A 22597-nucleotide genomic window follows, 5' to 3' on the forward strand; every position below is an offset into this window, starting at 1 on the left:
ATGTCATGGAAGAGAACGTTGTTGCCCAGAAGACTGAGAACACCGTCAGCGTAAACAAACTATTCCTTATATAATTTATACTAAATAACTGAATTAATCACTCCCTTGGTTTATTTTCCCCCCATTTCCTTCACACCTCTCCACAATGCGTGCTTGAATTCGGTGAAGGAAACCGTCACAAACCTCCACCTCCTTCGCGCAAGGAGTCGCGGACAATATTAGCTGCAAAAGTGTCCACGTATCCACACTTCAAAAATCTACCGCCAATAGTAGATCATCTGGGTACCTTTGGGATACTCGTTTCAACATACTACGATTTGAGACACGCTAAGTCTAATCTCGGGTACTATTTAGGACGGATAGTTTGCGAATCGGGACGCAGGGCCAGTCTAGACTGCCAGTCATGGGTGGCATTATTGGAGCTGTGGCGTTATCGTGATTTAAACACCCCAGCCCCAAAAAAATCTGACAGGAAATGTTTATGAACAAAATGCAGTGCATCAACAACTGCTGGTGTCAGCATGAAATGAAAGCAAAGTTTGCTCCTAGCAATTGCTGCTGGTTATTTGTGGTGAAAACAGCAGTGTCATCCTACTTTAGTACATCAGACCACATGGTGTAGCAGCACGGAGTGTAGCGTGACAGCGGGTAGCAGCGTCTGCTTCATGAGGTGCAACTAGAAAAGAATCACATCACCTTGTGTCTCCAACTGTTGCTTCACTGTAAACCGTCGAAAATGAACGACTTCCGGTTACTTTGCTGCGTCGAGTCGCGTCACATCGCTGCCCGTGTGAAGAGATTACGTCTCTTCCTGTCGGCTGAAGCACCGTCTGTTCCTCTGGCATTTCTATTTCTGTGCAACATCAAATTTACATCCTGATTAGAACGATGACAATAATGAATTAGAATACATTTGATGTATGTGACACAGTCTTTTGTGTTTTCAGAAAATACAATTCACCATCTCTACTCGAACAGTTTGATCCATTTGGAAGTAGGCCGCCTGGGCGACATTATTAGATCCAGAGATATAGAGTGTCCCATTCAGAAGGGAGTATAAGGACAGCTGTGTCCTTCGTCAACGGTCTGGACAGTGTGGGCCGACTGAAAAGTATTTCCGCATATCAAAAGAAGCACTTAAAAAGTGTGTAGTGTCGCAGAGCTAATAAACGTGATAAGAACTGGCTGTAGTCCAGCAACCTCAGCTTTCAAAACACGAGCCATCACATCTCGTGTAGCAGGTGCTTTGGTCCGGCCATCACGTGTATTTATGTTCGTTATTTAGCTCAAGGCAGGTCGTCAAGAGAGGAAACAGTTTCCATAAACTTTTTTTTTTGTTTGTTTTATTTTATTTTTCCCTACTGAAATGCCTCCATGGCTTGTTTGAAATACGATTGGACAGGGACGTATGCGTTTACAATCTCCAGTCCCTACAGGATTTCGCGCTTTTGCAATCGCAGAAATTAACGCAAACTCAAACAAACACCGCAATTCAGAGGAGAGCTTGCAGTTTTTCGAAATCACCACAGATTATCCACAGATTTGGGCCGAGACGCGTCATGTGACGTCATCACTACGTCAGCCAAAGCCCTCTCTGATTCACATGCCTCGAACATGAGTACAGCTAAAAGGTCTCATTTACCAACACACCTCACTGCAAAATAGTCTGTAATAGCAATTTTGCCAATTTAAATAGCTTTCCTCAAAAAAACCAAAAAACAACACTCCACAAATTTCGAGGAAAAAAAAACGCGGCAAAATCAAGCATTTTGGCCGCAACAATCACAAAAACACGCAGTGAAATCCTGTACGGACGGATTCCCCGCTTCAAAACAGATGTATCATCTGTTCAGACTTCGTGGCGCTAGTCAAAACAGGAACACATGTTTCATGAAGTCCCACTACATAACAAAACATAACTTCACACTGATGTCTTATTTCCAACTATGAACTAAGTCCTGGTTAAGCGTTAAAAGGGAACTCTTGTCGCCATTCAGTCATGTTAGGTTGCAAGGAATTCTGAACCAAATTTTAGTTGAATACAAAAATATTCCTCTAACGAGAAGCAAAATCTCTAGCTAGACGTCTCAATCACAGTGTGTAATAGAATTATCCAGACATTAAAACTAGAGATGCACCGACGCACCGATGCAGGCAATTTTTCACGCTACCGGCCGATAGTTTAAAAACATCCGATGATCAGGGCCGATTATATCCTGTCAGTCAAAAGAGGGCGGGAAAACACATCGATTTCATGCTGTGTGTAAAGAAGATGTCTCTTGAGTGGAACGACGACAAAACTGCAGTTTGTAATCTCTGTAAGCTCTGCGCCGCTCAACGTTCACACCGGACGCTGCAGGAGTGACGCGGGAGTTCCGGCGTCGAGTCTAATCTTATTTTTGCCTCGCTGCTAGCGCTGAATTGAAGCGCCAGTACACCGATGAAAGATTTAAAGATGAGTTGACAAAAAGTATATATAGCACAGAAAAATATAATTGTAGACTAGTATATTTCATATCCAGTTAATGTTAATATATAAAAAAGTTGATATTATATATCAGCAGTTTGATGTTCAGTGATGAAGTAGACATGCTTGTGTTTGTGGAGAGTGAATGTGAGACTAACAGGAGGGTTTTTACAATTCAGTCAATGTTAATATGAATTAATAACATTCAATAAGTTAAGAAATCTTCCTTTAATCTTCAGAATTGAGTTCATGTGTTCATGTTAATTAGAGTAATGTGTTCTCTGTTTGTGAGACCAGTTACTGTGAAACAACTTGTTGAAATGGAGAGAGTAAAGTTTTTATTTGCATTTCTTTCAGAATTGTGGAATCAATTATTATTCATTTAAAAGAAGGCACTAAAGGCAGAACCATCGGTATCGGCTGATATCACTCGGAATAATCGGGTATCACTATCGGCTGAGAAATTTAGTATCAGCGCGTCTCTAATTTAAACGCCATGTGTTGTTGTTTTTGTTGTTTTTTTTAAACGCAAACTCTTGCAGATTATCCAGCGCTAATGAGGATGTGTCAGCATGCTGCTGAGCTGAAACTCTCTCAAGTACTCTGTCAAGATGTGGCACTTCCATCTGTTATCTGTGCACAGCCTGACCTAATCAAACCGTGTACACTGGACACACACCCTGCTTTGGAGCATTCGTAGTTGATTGAAGTTTATACAAGGTGTCAAGTGGGGTATTAGAGCTGGGCTTTTATGGAAATGTGGAAAATATATCCATTGCAAGAAAATTGTAAATACCTCAAGCGGTTATTCATTTAGTACCGTTTGAGTTTAGAGTTCGTTCTCATCCAAGTTTGTTTTCATCTTTCTGTATTTGTCTTCCACGTTAAATGTCGCATATTAAATAAGTCTGCAGATGGACTGAACAGCAGTCGTACCAGAAGCCAACGGTTTCAGCTCCTTTCGAAGAACAGCACTAGAACAGAATCATGGGGCGCTCCTCATTTCTTTAATTACGCTCACTCGCTTCCTTTCCCTGCCTCTCTTCCTCGCCTCGTGGCTTCTCCCTCTGAGGATGTGAGGAAAGAAAACAAAAAGCACAGGAATTGACACTAAATTTGTTTTCTAAATGAGACAAGCATGTTCACTGAAGCACCAGTTTAAAGCGCTTCGTGATTAACGCGCCTCAGTGCAGGGGAAGGTCAGGTTGTGGCCTGTAAAAGATTCTAGGCATCAACTTGTTATCAGATTTCTAGAAATGCAAACACCTTTTTTATTGATCCACTGCTTTCATTCAAACCCAATTTGGATTCATTGTCTATCATTCTGATTTGCTATCCATCCATCCATCCATCCCGCTTATCCTACACAGGGTCGCAGGGAAGCCTTGAGCCTGTACCAAGGAACTCGGGGCACAAGGCGGGGGACACCCTGGACAGGGTGCCAGTCCATCGCAGGGCACGATCGCACACACACTACAGACAATTTAGAAATGCTAATCAACCTACAACACGTGTGTTTGGACTGGGGGAGGAATCCGGAGTACCCGGAGGAAACCCGTAAAGCACGGGGAGAACACGCTAACTCCGCACACAATAGGCGGAGACGGGATTCAAACCCTCAACCCTGGAGGTGGGACGCAAACATGCTCACCACTAAACCACCCTGTTTCCCTCGATTTGCTGTCATTTTCTAGAATAAATTTTCAGAAGGGGTTTAACAGAGGAAAATGTGTAATAATATAATAGATATAGGGAAGGTTTCTGAGGACTTGTTTATTTAGTATTTTTTGGAAGGAGTCTCCAGTGTCAGCACTTTTCCTGTAAATTTTCTGCCATGAAGGCTTTGTGCTTAGTTTCTTGGTAACAAGTTGCATTTGTAAAAATCTTATTAACGTCACGAGAAAGTGTAGGAACATGATTTGATAGTTGTTTGTAAAGTATATGATCACAGAAACGAACTTGTTTCACAGACGCTCCACATCAAATGTAACTATAAATGGATAAAAGTATGACATCATTTTTTAATCCATTAAAACGTTTTAATTGTTGGCCAATTTGTTTCTCATTACTCTCGGTGTGTGAGTGTGTGTCTGAGGGTGAGTGTGAGAGTGTGTGTGTGTGTGAGTGTGTGTCTGAGTGTGAGAGTGTGTGTGTGTGTGCGAGAGTGCGAGTGAGTGTGTGCAGTGTTCGGAAGGGGTTAAAGCCTCAAGAGGCAGCACTAAAAACAGGAAATGCACTCCGTCTCACACTGTCTCACGCTGTCTCGCACCGTCTCGCACCGTCTCACGCCATCTCAGGCACATCCTCATCACACACATGTTGCAATGATTTAGCGTTTTGTATTTGTGTTTGTGTTTGATTAAGAGTGTCAGTTGGGAGAGAAGTGAAGCGTGTGTGAGATTAACCCGGCCTCGCAGGGCGTGATGCTTCTCGAGCAGAGGTGAGGGGAAGTGTGTTATTTTGTGAGGGGAAAGCGCTTTACTCAGGGCAGGTTATTATTAGCGCTCAGCCATACTGTAGCAGGAAGGTGCTTATTTCCAGACTGAGGAAGGATGTAATCCAACAAAAGAAGACACACTGTACACAATAGGTTGCGTAAACACGTGTACGTGCAGCGCAGCGGCGGATTGAACGCTTCACGTTATAGTTCTGTCCCGCACGCTTATTAAAAGCGTCCCCGAGTCCAGCATCACTGCGTTTTCATTTCAGGAACGCGATGCTCGAGTTAGTGACCGCAGCTCCATCATAACTGTGAGACAAATGCTGTATGAGCTATTCATCATCATCCTGTTACACACGATGCGCAGAACTCTCTGCTTTAATGTAACCCTCTTATGTTTACTTTCTCTTCCTCCTTTTCTTTCCTTCCTTCTCACCCTGCCTTTGCTTCTCTCTGTTTCCTCTGTCCTTTCCTCCTTCTTCCTTTCCTGTTTCTACTTCTTCGTCCCTCCTCTTTACATCATACTCCATGCTTTTTTCCTTTCCTCGCTCTTGTTTTCTCTTCTTGTGCTGCCTTTTACTTTTTGCTCTTCTTTCCATTATTTCCTTCCTTCCTTCCTTCCTTTCTTCTTTTCTCCCTTCCTTCCTTTCTCCCTTTCCTTCTTCTCTTCTTCCTTCCTTCTTTCCTTCCATTCTTTCTTCCCTCTTTTCCTTCCTTCCCTCCTTTCTTCTTTTCCTCCTTCCTTCCTTTCCTTCTGTTATTACCACCCTTAATTTTGTTCTACCTTCTTACATCTACCCTGTCCTTTTCCTTTCTTTGCATTTTTCCCTTCACACCTTTTCCCGCCTTCCTTTTTTCTTCCTTCCTTCCTTCTTTTATTTCCATCCTTACTTTTGTTCAACCTTCTTACAACATCCTCTGTCCTCTTTCTTCTTTTTCGTCTTTCCTCTCTTCCTGTGCTTTTCTTCTCTTCTTTCTTTCTTTTCTCTTCCCCCTCCCTCTCTCTCTCTCTCATGCTCTCTCTCTCTCTCTCTCTCTCTCTCTCTGTCTCTCTCTCATGCTCTCTCCCCCTCTCTCTCTCTCTCTCCAGGTCAGTATGAAAATCGCCTGAACAAGTACATTCGGCACTACGAGGGTTTGTCCTACGACACGAACGTCCTTCACAGCAAACACCAGCGAGCTAAAAGAGCTCTGTCTCACGAGGACAAGTTCGTCCATCTGGAGTTCCACGCTCATGGCAGGTGAGTACGCCGCACCGCACGTACGCTAAGAAATACGACTGCGATTATCTACACAGACGTGATCAGTCTCCCATGATGCATTACTGTCACTGTGTCAGAGTGGCTGGTGCACTTCAGGACACTGCCGCCGTGTGGGTTGGCTTTTATTTTAGGAAAACGTCTATTTCTTGCCTCCACAGTAGCACCGAGAGTCGGGCTGTCATGTCATCCAAAAAAAGGCCTTTTGAGACTTCAAATGTGAATCTTTAATTTGCGAAGACTTGTAAACAAAGAAAACAAACATGAACAATTAAGTAGGTGTTGCGCCACAAACCAGTCCAGCAGCTGTGCAAGAACATCCTTAACATCCTATTAAAAAGCCGTATAAATAACTGACAAGGCGGTTCTTTATCTTCATTTTGTTTGTCCTGGGGATTTGAGAGAGCCACAGCTTCTCTGTTTCATCACATGCTAGCTGTACATGATGCCTGATTTACCGTTGATGGTGTTGTGTTGGTGCTAGAAGGCAACATGGTGTAATTACAGCTGATGTCTGGCTCTTAACCTCTGCTCTTGTAGTTTTACTCAAATACAGTACATTACCAACGATCTGGAAGTGTCAGCATGTTTACAGATTTCTTCCAGTGTCTCATTAAATACAGTTATACGCCTAAATACACTGAATTCAGAGACACCGGTGACACTGGTGTGGACCGTTCAGTCTTTTATACACAAGGACCTGTAAGGACCTGGCTGCTTTTTCTCCACACTGCAGATGATGTAAATGGGTCTCTAGTGCTCTCTGGATCAAAACCGTGGCTGCTTAAGTGTCCCTGTGATTTTTAAAGACAGCACGTTTGTATGTAAAATACTACTGCCGAGTTTTATTTATGGTAATTGCTGTTTGGTTGTTTACAGATTATAGGCTCCGTATGTTGTTGTCTAAATTTAGAAGAAGACTCTGCCATTGTTGGAGGCCGTGGCGAGTTTTCGGGATTAAAAATCAAAATGAGGATGTAGAAAATCTTGTTTCCCATGTAACTTCTGCTCAAATCAATAGTTTGGCACGTAATGAAACGTCCACGTTTCCCCTGATGATCAGCTAAAATGTGTCAAGTCGTGGTTTTGTTCATGGTTTTTTTTTTAGTTCTGATTATTTATTATTTATTTATCTATCTATCTATCGATCTACTTTCATATATATATATATATACATATATATATGTATATGTGTGTGTGTGTGTGTGTGTGTGTGTGCATATGTGTATATGTATATACATATATAGATATAGATATAGATATAAATAATGTCTTCCAAACTGCAGTTGATGTCCGGAGTTTACATACATTATTGTTAATAATAAAATTGCATTTATTTTTTTTATTTAGTTCTGCCCTGAATAAGCTACATCACAGATCAGATGTTTACATATAGTCCATAAGGCACAATAATAACTGAATTTACACAAATGAACCAGTTCAAAAGTTTACATACGCTCGATTCTTAATCCTGTGTGTTGTTACCTGGATGGTCATCGACTGTGTTTATGTTCTGTGAGAGTTGTTCATGAGTCCCTTGTTTGTCCTGAGCAGTTAAACTGCCCACTGTTCTTCAGAGAAATCCTCCAGGTCCTGCACGTTCTTTACTTTTCCAGCATCTTCTGCATATTTGACCCATTTCCAACAGTGACTATATGATGTCGAGATCCATCTTTTCACACTGAGGACAACTGAGGGACTCGTACACGACTATTACAAAAGGTGCAATCATTCACTGATGCGCAAGAAGGCGACACGATACATTTTCTTGTCTGGTGGACTATATGTAAACATCTGTTATGAGAAATTTAGGGCAGTACGAAATTTTTAATTCATTTTTATGATCAATTTTTTTTTAAATTATGAACATTCTGCAAGACGTATGTAAACTTGTGACCTCATCTGTAGTTAGTCTTCTGACTAACTAGGCAGACATTGTGTCGTTCTTTAATAAATAATAAAAAAGGTCAACTTTGGCACATTGTTGTGGTAAAACAGGAATAAAACACTTTTCTGACATGCAGTGGGGTGTTGTTGGCCATCTAGTTCACATGAACCAAAATGGTACAGCATAATGCTGGTTGTGTAACTACTTTCCATTTTCCTTCAAATAGAAGAAAAGAGGGAAACTGTACTCTCATTCTGTCTCACACGCATTACATGACCCAGCAGATTTATGTACAGTCCTTATGTAGAAGCACATCCCTCTGTTTTGTGCTCTCTCTCTCTCTCTCTCTCTCTCTCTCTCTCTCTCTCACTCTCTATCTCTTTCTTCATCAGGACATGAAAGTCCACTCTGTGTCCTAAAAATACGCACTCCCAGAAGGAGGCCAGTCGTTTTCAGCCTCTCTCCCAGTGTGTTCAGTAGTGACTGACAGTTTGCGCTCCACAAATGGCTCCTTTCACCCTGTTGTCCTTCTGCTAATGCAGTGATCTGCCAAAGGTTTACAAAAATGTAACGGCGTAGGCGCAGAGTAAGTGAATGAAGCGGAGCTCGAATATCACCAGAAACCAAGTCATTCAAATCTGGTTTCAGTCCATCATATGAAAAGGGTCAGTTAGATATGAGAATCAGAAGCACACTGTGGAATACAGAGACCTGGAGCTAAAAGTCCAGATATTCCTGGGCTATTTAAGTAGCTACACACATATCGAACAGTTTACTCTACGTGAGATATTTTAAATAGCTTGAGTTTTACACATACACTACTTGCAGGAGTGGAAAATACTTAAATAATTGTACTTTGTATCTAAACTAAAGTATTATTTTCGTGTAATTAGCATGTTCGCCTCACACCTCCAGGCTCGGGGGTTCGATTCCCACCGTGGCCCTGTGTATGTGGAGTTTGCATGTTCATGCGGGGGTTTCCTCCAGGTACTCCGGTTTCCTCCCCCAGTCCAAAGACATGCATGGTAGGCTGATTGGCGTTTCCAAAGTGTCCGTAGTGTATGAATGGGTGTGTGAGTGTGTATGTAATTGTGCCCTGCGATGGATTGGCACCCTGTCCAGGGTGTACCCCGCCTTGTGCCCCATGCTCCCTGGGATAGGCTCCAGGTTTCCCTGTGACCTTGAAGAGGATAAGCGGTATAGAAGATGGATGGATGGATGGATTTATACCTGAATACTATTGAAATTACTGTTGAATATTACAAAATTATATTTCCAAAGGGGAAAAATGTTTTTACTTCTTGCCTTTTTATTTAGACCTTCACAGTATTCATAACATATATTAAAGGTCTCTTCTTGTCTCATCCAGCCAATAGCTATATTTCCTTCCAAGGATTTTTTTTCGCGAAAAAAAGGTTGCTACAGTAATGGGATGAGAGAAAATGAATAGGCTCGAGCATCTCTTTTTATTTAGAGAAGTTATTATATGAACTGGTTAGCACGCTCACGCTCACACCTGGGCTGGGGGTTCCATTCCCGCCTCCACCCTGTGTGCATGTTCTCCCCGTGCTTCGGGGGTTTCCTCCGGGTACTCCAGTTTCCTCCTACAAGACATGAGGTGTAGGCTGATCGCCATCTCTATATTGTCCGTAGTGTATGAATGGATGTGTGAGTGTGTGTGCGATTGTGCCCTGTGTTGGGGTCACACAACACCTTGTGCCCCGCGTTCTCTGGGATATGCTCCAGGCTTCCTGCGACCCTGTGTAGGATAAGCGGTAGAGAACATGGATGAATGGATGGATTAAATAAATTTTTTGGCACTGTATTCTCTTTCTTTGTGTCTTTCAGTCCCATCGAAGGGGATGTGTCCATGTCGCCACCACAAATTTGCCATTCAGCTTTCTGTCTTTAAAATATATGTGTATATATATATAATCTCTGTCAAATCCATGGGACACATATCAATTACATCCATAGCATAGAATTTAGCCAATTGTACAAGTCTAGACAACAGAAAGTAGACAACAGTAAATATCAACACATGGAGCACAAACATATAATACCAGGCTCTGGCTTTCCACTACTGTCAGCTGCATTACTTTTGATTTTATCATAACACCTATCATCTTAATTGTTGCATGTCAAAAAAGTTCCTTATCATCCTCCAGGACAGATTTGGACAATGGCACGGTGTTAACTTGCTTCTAAGCCTGAAACGTTAAACAGAGCGGTTGTTTCTTCCCCCTCAGTAATAGTGGCAGATGAGCACATCGACATTTGAATCTGGAATGATTGACAGTTGCGTAGGTGTTTTGAAGTCTCCATTATTAACTAACCCCCTGGACGCCCGCCCCCTTCCCACCCATCTCACATTATTAATCTCTTCTTAGTCTTGCTTTTCTTGCTTGAAAGTTGCGACGTCCTCGAATTTCTGTCACGATTAATGGCGAATAAGGTTTTATGGTGTCCACTTAATTTCCATAAACGCAATAATCAAAGCCATTAGACACTTCATAAATACAGCCATTAGTAATGAGCAGAGATCCTGAGCAGAGACCTGGCGCGATGGCACGCTGCAGCACGTAGCAGACGGGCCTGCTGCTCCTATTCAGATTTAAATTGAACTGTTTGCACAACACTGAATCATGCCGGCTATAAAGGATTTCTTTATATCGCAACAACCGTATCACATCAAACCGACTCATTCAGACTCTGGTGTGTTTGATAAAATGAACGAACTCCAGCTCCAGTGGAATAAAGTTGTAGCTTGTTTGTGTATTCGGTGGGGAAAGCCTTGATTTCAGCTCCCAGACTGACTCAGAAACAAAGCTTGGCATGACAGTTGGAGAACTTGTGGTGTGTGTATGTGTGTGAGAGTGTGTGTGAGTGTGTGTGTGTGTGAGAGAGAGAGGGGGGGTGTCTTTGGCAGTCAGAGTGAGTTGGAAAGTGTGTGTTTCTGCCGGTGTGTTGTGTTGTAGGATCTCAGTAGACAGTGTGTCAGTGTGTATGTAATCCATATAACAGCGGTCAAACTCTTTGCTACGCTCAGTACAACACACAGCGCTGAGTCTCTGGGTCTCTGTTGGAGCAGTCGAGACTGTTCTCTTCTCCCTGATCTTCACTTTACACCCCACGGCTACTCATATCATAGATGCCACCAGTGCTGGAATGCCATCCATGATGCATTGCACCTCCCCAGGGTCTTGCTGGGGTTGGGCATGTTTTCAGTCAGCTCTGCTTTCATTACAAGGGAAGTCTGATATTAGGCTGGCACAACTTAATTAGGAACAAATATAAAAGGTCTGCTTTACTCAAGCCTGGTAGCTGCCTAGTTCTGCTAGCAAATTACACAAAGGAAGAAGGTCATAGGTTAGGGAGTGTCTTTTTTTAATCTCTTGAGGTCTTAAGTCAGTGGTTTCCAAAGTCCCAGTAGTCCCCCACCTACGGAGGCCGTACAATGTAAACAATAATTCCGGTAATAACATCCAAACAAGAAATAAGTGCTGTTGATGTGATTTAAAGTATATAGTGAAACAGTATAATTGGTTTGGGTTCTGTGGGTGGAAAGTTCAGGATTAAAAAGCTCTGATAAAACTAATAAACTTGATACGAAGGTAATTTTTGACGGTGACATGATTCATATTTGTGTAGCTCGGTTATGTTGATTAAATAAATCTCCATTCGGTGATCTGCATGAATCTTTTGAAGACTTTTAGATCAGAAGCCAGTGGCAACGACTCACAAGAAAATAAGTACAATGGATGACAGCGATGAGGTTCTTACAGTGGAAATAATGATTAGAATGAACGTTTAACTTTTTAATAAAGAGCACCATGAACACTGTATTAAAATCAAAACTTGCCCAACGTAATCCGACACCAACCAGTGTTTCAGGCCAGCGTCGGATATGGTTCCACGGTGTTTGCCTGGAGGATGAGCGTGTTCTTGAATTCCTCAGTCTTCAGCCCAGCCAAAGCAGGAAGCACAAACTCCCCTTCATGTTTGTTTATGTGAAGTCGAACCTTCGTCTCCGGGACATCCTGCACGACAGGAAGAGGCTGGCGTGCTGGTGTTGTGAGGTTTCCTGTAGAGCGTTTGGGGTTGTCGGAGTTGTTATTGGCCCAGATAGCTAATAAACGAGGTGCTGAGAGTCCACAAGCGTATATGCAGTGTGTCAGTATGGCCAACACTTCAGTGTAAATAATGTATGTAAATATGGGTCATGCGTCAAATACAACAGGAGTGCGTGTTGTAGATTTCCTTACGTGAACTTGAATGAGGCTTGACTTGCTGTGTGCATTGACTTCTAGTTATCAGAAGGTTGTGAATTCAAATCCCAGGACAGCCCGAGAACCACTGAGCGAGAGCCCCATTGCCATTTTGAAACCAAGAGCACAGTGGAGAATGTACCACATAGGTTTGTTAAAATGATGTAGCCCAATACATTGTTGTGGACTCCTCCCTGTGTGTACTTTAGTCGAATAAGAGACTCTTATCCATTTCTTTCATGTGTTTGATTAATCTTTTATAACACTCCCTTGTTGAGTTGCCTGTACTGTTTCCTCCAAACAGCCATTTACCTTTCCATTACTTTATCAGTTCAATTGAAGGTTGTTAGCCCTTGGAGTGCAGAGAGAATGAGTCAGCATAACTGTAGATCTCAGAAGCAGAATTTACCCAAGTGACATCAATATCTCGTGCACGTACTTTATCAGATCGTTATTTACGCCTTGTGCCTTTTGTTTGTTTTATGAACGTCAGTAATATTACAGCTTGTTTTTTTTCTTTCTGTCTCTTAAAAGTAATAATACACATACCAAGGATCATGAGCAAAATAACTGGGATACAGCAGAAACAGCTCTCTAAACCAGTGCTTAATTTGTAAACCTGCAGGTCCCGGAACGTTAAGAGGGTAGCGATCCGGCAGGTCGGGACACACGTGAAAGGTCCCGGTCCCTGAACTTACAAACGTGTAAAAGTGCTTCTAGAATCTCACGTAGCCTCTGATATTCAGTGCTGATAGGTAGGCCTATGTAATTGATCACACTGGTACAGCGACGTAACGAGTTTATAGCAGCGAGTATTCTCAGTACAAAGGGAAATTTTTATGGATTGCACGTTCTGTCAGTTTATATGCTGTCACCTCAGTTAGCTACAAAACACATTTGCCCAAAACACTTAGAAAACAAAGCTATGTTTCATACAGTAAGCGTACTTACAATAAACTACAACATAATCCAGAAAAAAAGCATATTACCTAACAAAAACGATTCCACAAAGCGGTCATGTCAGTGTCCTCCTCCTCTTCCCTGTGTCCCTTACGTATACATGAGTGCACAAATGCCTCAGGATTGAACTTTGTAAGCGGTGGACCCACGAGACGAGGTGGTGGGGATGAGAAGCGATTCATGCTGCGAGCTATAAATGACATTAATTTTGGAGAAACTCTGCTCGCGCTCCACTCGAGATCGGTGCGGTATTCACAGTAGCTAACAACTGCCTCAGTCCTTCTGGAACTTTTAGTGTATTTGAGTCCCTGTACTCCCTAAAAGCCGGAATAACTGTACATGGGATGTTAACTCTATTTAATTCCGTGCAATCACACTTTCAAAGCCATGTGCAGGTTGACAACGCTTGGCCTCGTAGGCGCTTCTAAAAACCTTCCAAAATCAGGCTAGCATTATCACTGCTAATCATGGGAACGCTCGCCTAACTGCTTCATCAGTGACCTGCTGCCGCTCGCTCTCTTGGACTCTTATCTTTCTTAGTGTTTTGCTCCGTTTTCTCACTGTCATGGTTTGTGTTCTTAAAAAATGCTGTTAATGATAACTGCTTTCTTTTCACCATGACACACTACGTGACTGTAGGCTTCGCCTTGTGACAAGGAATGCAGGTGACCTTTGAATTTCAAATGATTACGTTATGTGAAAGAGGCTATCGATTGGCTATTAGCAATATCTGAGCAGCGGTAATATGAGATTAGCGTTTTTATTTATTTATTTTTCTGTTTTACTTTTGGTGAATTAAAAGCTTAAATTATTTGTTGTGATAATTTGTTGTTGCGTGAGACTTTAAACATCCAGCTGCAGAGGTGGCGGATCCACATAAAAAGGTTCCTGAACGCAGGTGTGCTGTATTTTGGAGGTGCCGGATCCTGTTTCTGCAGGAAACTCTGACGAATCCCTGTGGTAAACTAAAAGTGGGACACTAAACATGTGGCGGATTAGCTCCATTTTTCTACGGCATAGTAATTTTCAATAACGTTGAATGCAAAATGTTAACGCTCCATTTGAGATGTTACAACCCTGCAAAATGCAGATGCTAGTTAATTACACGACATATGTGGATAAAATATACTGCATAGTGCAGGATCACTACATAGTCACTGAGTGTGTACGTTGAAAAGGGAATTTTGTTCAGCTGGGTTTGATGCCATTCCCTCTAGTCTTTGTACTGTAAGGGGCCACACTCTGAAGGGTGTATCACTGTAGGTAATGCACACTTCTGAGTTGCAGTGCCTGAAACTCTGGGCTCGTCACCGGTAACACGGCTCAACCTGTCGGCACTCACTCAGATTACTGCTCACGTGTCAGTGCTGAGCTCATTAACATGTCAAGTGTTTGTGTGAGTGTGTGTGTGTACAAGGTGTGTCGCTCAATTTAACTCTCTCTCTATATTCTCTCTCTGTTCTGCTTTCTGCTTCCCTTTCTTCATCTGTTTTCACTTTCCTTACGAACTCTAAGTTAAAAATGGACACGAGTTTTTACATAATATGAATGAATGATCATTTGTTGTTTTGCAGCTTAATCAAATATATATTCACATCCATTGAACTCCAGCACTAAACCCCAAACGGTAAATCTTTCCTGAAACTGAGCCAGCCATAATCTTCATGTAAGAGTTTTTGATTGGCTACATTTTAGGCAGGAACTGTGGACTGATTGGATACAGTACTGTTGGGCGATGGTGGCATTGGATGAGAGAAACTGTGGACTGATTGGTTATGCTGGGCTTTGGGGACAGGAACTGTGAACTGATCGGTTATAGTATCATTGGTAGACAGGAACTGTGAACTGATTGGTTATAGTATCATTGGTAGACAGGAATTGTGGACTGATTGGTTATAGTATCATTGGTGGACAGGAACTGTGGACTGATTGGTTATAGTACCATTTTTGGGGACAAAAACTATGGACTGATTGGTTATGCTGGGCTTTGGGGACAGGAACTGTGGACTGATTGGTTATAGTATCATTGGTTTACAGGAACTGTGGACTGATTGGTTATAGTATCATTGGTAGCCAGGAATTGTGGACTGATTGGTTATAGTATCATTGGTGGACAGGAACTGTGGACTGATCGGTTATAGTATCATTGGTAGCCAGGAATTGTGGACTGATCGGTTATTGTATCATTGGTAGCCAGGAATTGTGGACTGATCGGTTATAGTATCATTGGTGGACAGGAACTGTGGACTGATCGGTTATTGTATCATTGGTAGACAGGACCTGTGGACTGATTGTTTATGCTGGGCTAGGGGGAGAGAAACTATGGACTGATTGTTTATGCTGGGCTTTGGGTACAGGAACTGTGGACTGATTGTTTATGCTGGGCTACAGGGACAGGAAATGTGGAATAATTGTTTATGCTGGGGTAGGGGGAGAGAAACTATGGACTGATTGGTTATGCTGGGCTTTGGGGATCAGGAACTGTGGACTGATTGGTTGTAGTGTCATTGGTGGACAGGAACTGTGGACTGATTGGTTAGACTGGGCTACGGGGACAGGAACTGTGGACTGATTGGTTACTTTTTTGGGATTTTTGTTGTCATTTCTGGGTGAGGCCTGATATTTTACTGTGGCTTTTTTGGTAAAGGTTTGATTGTTTACTATGGCATTGGGGGACAGGAACCTAGGGTCTACAGAAACTGATGATTTCTATAACCGACACAATTATTGCAGAATCAAAGACTGATCCCCTTATTTTAGACGAAACTATGACTAGCTAACAATGGTTTTAACTACTAGATTAGCTAACTCAGTATCAGTATGAGCTCAACTTGGAATGAACTGACGGTTTCAGTCTCTCTCTCTCTCTCTCTCTCTCTCTCTCTCTCTCTCTCTCTGGATGTTATTATTAGTCCAGTTAGTGAGGGTATAAGAGGCTCAGCGAGACTTAGCTCTTTTATCCTCTTTTCTATTAATCTGACTGGTTTTCTCACTTCAGCTTCTCTCACTGTTTTCACACTAGAAGGTGACAAGTCTCATCATCTCTCTCGTCTCTTGTGGCCATGTCATCATCACTAGTGTCACACCATGCACCCTAAAATGTTTGAGTTTATGCTAAGAAAGAATAGAAGGTAATAGAATGGTTAATATAAAACGCTGACTATCCAGTCCTATGCAGTCATTCAGAATGATCTAGCCAACGTTGTGTTTGATGTGTTCAAACGTGAAGCTTTCTAACTTGGCTACTGTTATGCTATTAGCAATAAAGTCAGGGCTGAAACATAACTACTTTGTAGATCTTCTTTTGGCTGCAATCTTCTGTCATCTGTCTCTATCAGATTTGCACATCTGGATTCTGATATTCTTTTTTTAAGTGCTCTCAGTTGTTTCCATCCAATCTGGCAGAGCTTGAGCATTTTCCCCCCCCAGGATTCTTCTTTCCCTTTGTGTGTTTGCTTCATAAGGGACTTGGTGAAGGTTTCATATTTTAGGACACATCAGCACACATTGCTTTTAAGAGGACAGTTTAAAGCCAGTGTGGAGGGAAAGACATAGTAGTGTAAGTAGCTTGTTCCCATTTAAATTTAGGATGAGTTCTGGGTCACATTTCACATAGCCCAGTATGAAGTAAGCCTGCAGCTTATTTCTGCTCGCTGCTCTCTCATTTCCACACTGAATGGCCTGTGGACTGCCAGGGAAGAAATCTTTTGTTGGTCCCCCTTAATTTTCAGGTGACATTATTGCCTTGAGCGTAAGACATGGCTGTGAAATCAGAGGTCTCTCATCTACGGAAAGGCAGAGTTTTTTTTTCCTCCTTTGGTAAAATGAACAATCGTCATGAGAGAAGAGAAGTTGCTCAAATCCAGAAGTTGCTCAAGACAGCTGACCTTCAGTACAGATTTGACTGATTTCTGCAAAGCATGTGCCATTATTACATTTTGATGCCTTGATAATTGGCAACATTTTGATGACAGGTTGTAAAAAGTGTCATTATTTTTGCATTAAAAAATATCTAAGTTTAAAGTTCTATCTATGTAGTTAGACAGCCGAGTCAGAAATCTGCCTGAAGATTCATTTTCAGGATTCAGGATTCAACTTCAGTGTCAGGATTCGACTTCAGGATTCAGCCTGAGGATTCATCTTCACAATTAAGTTTCAGCTTCAGTATTGAGCTTCATCTTAATGATTCAGCTTCATATTCAGGATTCAGTTTTAGTGCCAGGACTCAGCTTCAGTGTCAGGATTCAGTGTCAGGATTCAGGATTTGGATTTGAGTGTCAGGATTCAACTTCCGGATTCAGCTTTACCTTCAGGATTCGGCTTCAGGGTCAGGCTTCAGTTTCAGGATTCAGGATTTGGATTTGAGCGTCAGGATTCAACTTCAGCATCAAGATTCAGCTTCATGATTCAGCATCAAGATTCAGCATCAGGATTCAGCTTTAGCATCAGGTTTGTACTGCAGGATTCAGGATTTGATTTCAGGATTCTGCATTAGCTTTAGGATTCAGTTTCAGGATTCAAGATTTAGGTTTATCATCTGGATTCAACATCGGCATCTTAAATTCATCTTCAGGAATTTCATCCAGTTTTTTTAAATGCCATGTGTGTTGAATATAAGTATATCTACACATGACTAATTACTACAATTCAAGCTACAGTGCTTTAGACCAAGATATGTTGGGGCTGTGTCCAACTTTGGCTTTGTCCTTAATGTCCCTTGATTTGAAAGCAGAGAGAGCACTTATGTGTCATAGTGAACGTGAGAGAGTGGAACAGATCACATCTTCAGTGCACTGGTACACAGCTGGGCCAGGTGACATTATGGCAGACCTCCAGCTGCTGCAGGGACTCTGTATGTGTTTGTGTGTGTTAGGCATTAGAGGCTGTTCTGAATGTCACCATGTGTTCTGACCATGTGTACTCTGTAGATAATCTCTTCCTCTCTGAAACCTGGTAACAGCGGCAATGCATGAGATTGTTGGAGGTCTGCAGGGGACGGAAGAGCACGCCACAGAGATGTTTCCGGAAAGCGGGTGTTTGTAAATGAGGATGTGAGTTGTGTTTCTCTGGTGGTCAGCTTTGGGACAGCGAAATGTTTTTCATGGTTCAGCCAAAAAACCTGCCAAATTTCTAGCTATAACAAATTCCCCAACATTCACTAATGTATGTTCAGATCATAGAGAATAACTGTTCCAATGGCATGATTACAATCTGTACTATAATCATCAGCCTTTTAGAAGAATACTGCATCAAAAATATTATATACAGTATATATGCCATTGACACTAGGAGAAAGGAGACATCAGTCATTTATTGTACTGCTGTTTACACACACAGACACACACACACACACACACATACACACACAGTAGCTAAATAATAAATATTCCTTCAACCTTTAACCTCAGTAATCAAAAGGAAGTATTTTGGCTTGTTTAATTTTTCAAATAAAAGCTATAAAAATGTTGTGTTTTTGTGACTGGGTGATTCTGAGGACCAGTCGATTGTCAGGACCGCGTGATTGTGTGGACCAGCTGATTGTCAGGACCGGGTGATTGTGTGGACCAGGAGATTGTTAGGATCAGGTGATTGTCAGGACTGGGTGATTGTGGTGACCGGTGTTTGTCAGGACCGGATGATTGTGAGGACCAGGCTATTGTCAGGACCGGGTGATTGTGGGGACCAGGTGATTGTGGGGACCAGGCGATTGTCAGGACCGGGCGATTGTGAGGGCTGGGCAATTGTGGGGATCGGGTGTTTTTGAGTGTTGGGTGATTGTAAGAGCCAGGTGATTGTGAAGACCTGGTGATTGTGAGGGCCGGGTGATTGTCAGGACCGGGTGATTGTGAGGACCAGGCGATTGTCAGGACCGGGTGATTGTGGGGAACAGGCGATTGTCAGGACCGGGCATTTGTCAGGACCAGGTGATTGTGGGGACCGGGCGATTGTGAGGGCTGGGCAATTGTGGGGATCGGGTGATTGTGAGGACCGGGTGATTGTGGGGATCGGGTGTTTTTGAGTGTTGGGTGATTGTGAGGGCCGGGTGATTGTGAGGGTCTGGTGATTGTGAGGGCTGGGTGATTGTGAGGACCTGTTGATTGTGAGGGCTGGGTGATTGTGAGGGCCGGATGATTTTGAGGACCATGTGATTGTGAGGGCCTGGTGATTTTGAGGACCATGTTTGTGAGGGCCGGGTGATTGTGAGGGACTGTTGATTGTGAGGGACTGGTGATTGTGAGGGACTGGTGATTGTGAGGACCTGGTGATTGACACAGTCCTATCTTTGTGAGGACATTTAGTCTTTTTAGTCACTTAGTTTAGTAATTTAATCAATTTGTGTCATCACAGTATTAGTGGGTTTTTTTTGCTTACTAGTCCTGATTTAGTAACCCTGATATGAAAAGGAAGAATAACTGCCTTCACAAGCCCACACGAACACAGAAAGGAACAAAGAGTAACAGATGCAAAGTACAGTTGCCAGACCGATCTTGTTACAGACAAATAAATGCAGTTAGGAGTTGAGGTTGAGTTTTCTATCTTGAGCTTGAGATGATTAATGAGTAGACTTTCTGTTCCTCTTTAGTTTTGTTAAACTGTCAAATCCAACTATCTTAAAATGTGTAAATTGGTTTGTGAAGGGTTGCACGAACAGGAAACCATGTTTGTGAGCATTTAAAAGTTAACATATCTTGTAGTTTCGTTTTGGCTCACATGTATGAATGTTCTCTAATCACAGGTTCTGTCATGTGTTGTGTTTGTCACAGAGTTCAAAGCGTCTGCACAATGTTGGTACAGTTGGTTCGCAATGATGTCATATTGATTTTGGGAGTCATCCGAACTTTGTGAGGAGCAGTTTGTTAATTTTAGAGCCCTCTACTGCCTGTGAGATGAATTGCATATGTAAAGAAGACATTCCTTTCTCGTCTATCCATCGAGCACCACACTCTATTTAAAGTACAGATGACGTAAGGTGCTTTTTTAGAGAAAACGGTTGGAGCTGAGTAACTCTGCTGCTCTGACTGATGCCGATGCTAATTAATTTCAGGGTGAGAAAAATGTAAACAAGTACCTGAAATGAAGAAACCAGCCAAAATTTGAAGGTACCTTTGAAATGGTATAATTATTACAGATTGAAACATTTTTAAACATCGTAGACTACACCTTTAAAACGGCTGCCTCGTTTCTGTTTTGGTCTTGTCTCCTCCCCCTGAGCTGTCATTTGCTTGTTACCTGATTGAGTCTGGCTGTATTGTTTTAGTATTTGATTAGTTTGCTCATCTGTACCCCAATGTGTCTAGGATTCTTTGCAAAGTCTTATTGTGCTTTCGTGTTTAGTGCTCAGCCTTGTTTCCGTGTTCTCGTCCCTTAGTTTTGACTTTCGCTTGTTCTTCCGGTTCTTATTATGGATTACCCTTGTTTTACCCTTGTTTCCGCTATGGGCGTGACAACAACTACTAGATTGCCCTTAATAAATCTCACACGGAATATACGCACTTGTGTCCTACCTAATTCTTACACATATTCCATTTATTTATCTATTGAAAACTTTACACTCTCTGTGTGTGTATAAAATTGAGGTTTGCTAAGCAGCAGAAAACACACTGAGTGACACTTTACACTCCCTACAGTAGATAATGTTATTGGGGCAGTTTCACAGCTTTCATGCAAGGAGGGTATTTAATTCTGCTACATTTAATTAGCAGTCTCCTTACCGTGCCTTCACCAAACCTCTCTGTTTGTTCAGGTTAGCTCACTAGCAACATCTGGAGTGTTTTAGTTAGGTTATTGGCCGTATTAGCATAGGTCCATCACTGAAAAGAAGTTTGGTGTTATATTTGTAACACAATATGCTAGAGTTGAACATTTTACCTGTGAGGAAAGTAATGTTTTGGAAGCTCTTACATAAGTCATACCTACAGCAGGTAGATGCAAATTATGTTTTTTATTATTATAATAATAATAATTATTATTATTATTATCACTTTGGTGTATTAAAACCTGTTTCACTCCACCCAAACCAGTACATTTCACACCACTGTTTTTTCATAACGAGCCTGGCTGAATGTTACTCAATTTAGAATTGCATATTGAAATGTATTCATTCGGCAGACCCTTTTATCCAACGCAACTTACAGAGCGAGGGGGAATTTAACCCACGTACAGAGCTGGTAAAGGAGCCGGCATAATGATAGAAGGGCTGCAAGACTTCCAGGAAACTCTCTCAGAAATGTCTTGTAGAAAAAAAAAAAACCCCAGTGCAAGACAGTTGCAGGAAGTACAGAGATGTAACTAAAGATGAGGATTGGAGTGAGGGCTAGTAAATTTTTCACACTCCAGTCTCTAAGCAGTCAGTCAGATCAAAAGGATAAAGACAAATTCAAAGAATTCTAACATGAGTAATAATAATAATAATAATAATAATAATTAGGGCTTTATGAAAATTAATACGATACCAATAAAAATATCAAAATGAGCAACATATACGTATATTTTCACAGAGCACAGTTTGAAGTGTGCTTTGCTTAGATTGTCATAATTAATCAAGAAATACATCTAGATGGCTGACATTTTGTGTCTTCGGACCGTGCGACATCGTACACTAGCTTTACATCGCATAGTTTCACGTGATATCAGAACATTCTGCAGCAATGCATGTATGATAATAATAATAATAATAATAATAATAATAATAATAATAACAACAACAGCAACAACCAGTACCAATATCAAAATGAATAACATACTTAGTATTATTCGATCAGGGGCAAAATGAGGCGTATTATTTAGCTCTGTTTATGTTTCCCCGGTTTAAATCCTGGCCACGATAAGCGCACACGTCCATGTACTTAAGCTACTGTAGTTGTTTTTAAATGAAGGGCATCATTAGCTAGCTAGATGAGTTACTTTGGATGGAATAGGTTTGCAGTGGAGAGGCGCTTCTGTCCAATTGTAAGTAGGGTTGGGTGATGTGACAAAAATATCAATATCACAATACTTGAGGACATTTCTACGGTACACGATATTTATCACGATATATACTCTAGCTAACAAACGGTCCATAAAACAGTAGTAAAATAAGCAAAAAACTGTTAGACTGAGTTTGATGATACTTTTCTTTAATACAAATACAAAGAAGATTACGTTTTTTTTTTCTAATTACGTCAAATCAGCAGCATCCATTCAGTACTATTTAATTTGTAATTATTAAAAACCATTTATCACAATATGTATATTATATCGATATATCGCCCAGCCCTAACTGTAAGTAAAATCCTTTTTTGTTTTCATCGCACCCGAATCTCCTCGTTGTCAATG

The 22597-nt window shown here is 41.6% G+C and overlaps 1 protein-coding gene across 2 annotated transcripts in view; it reads left to right on the forward strand.

The window, feature by feature from the left end:
* adam10a (ADAM metallopeptidase domain 10a) overlaps positions 1-22597 on the forward strand; it is a 115362-nt gene that overhangs the window by 29844 nt on the left and 62921 nt on the right. For both annotated transcript variants that reach the window (XM_053617239.1, XM_053617240.1), the window contains exon 2: positions 5998-6148. In XM_053617239.1, the coding sequence (XP_053473214.1) occupies positions 5998-6148 (151 nt within the window). The remainder of the gene's footprint in view (positions 1-5997; positions 6149-22597) is intronic.

Source organism: Ictalurus furcatus, chromosome 27 (assembly GCF_023375685.1).
Source record: "Ictalurus furcatus strain D&B chromosome 27, Billie_1.0, whole genome shotgun sequence".
In the NCBI taxonomy this organism is placed as follows: domain Eukaryota; kingdom Metazoa; phylum Chordata; class Actinopteri; order Siluriformes; family Ictaluridae; genus Ictalurus; species Ictalurus furcatus.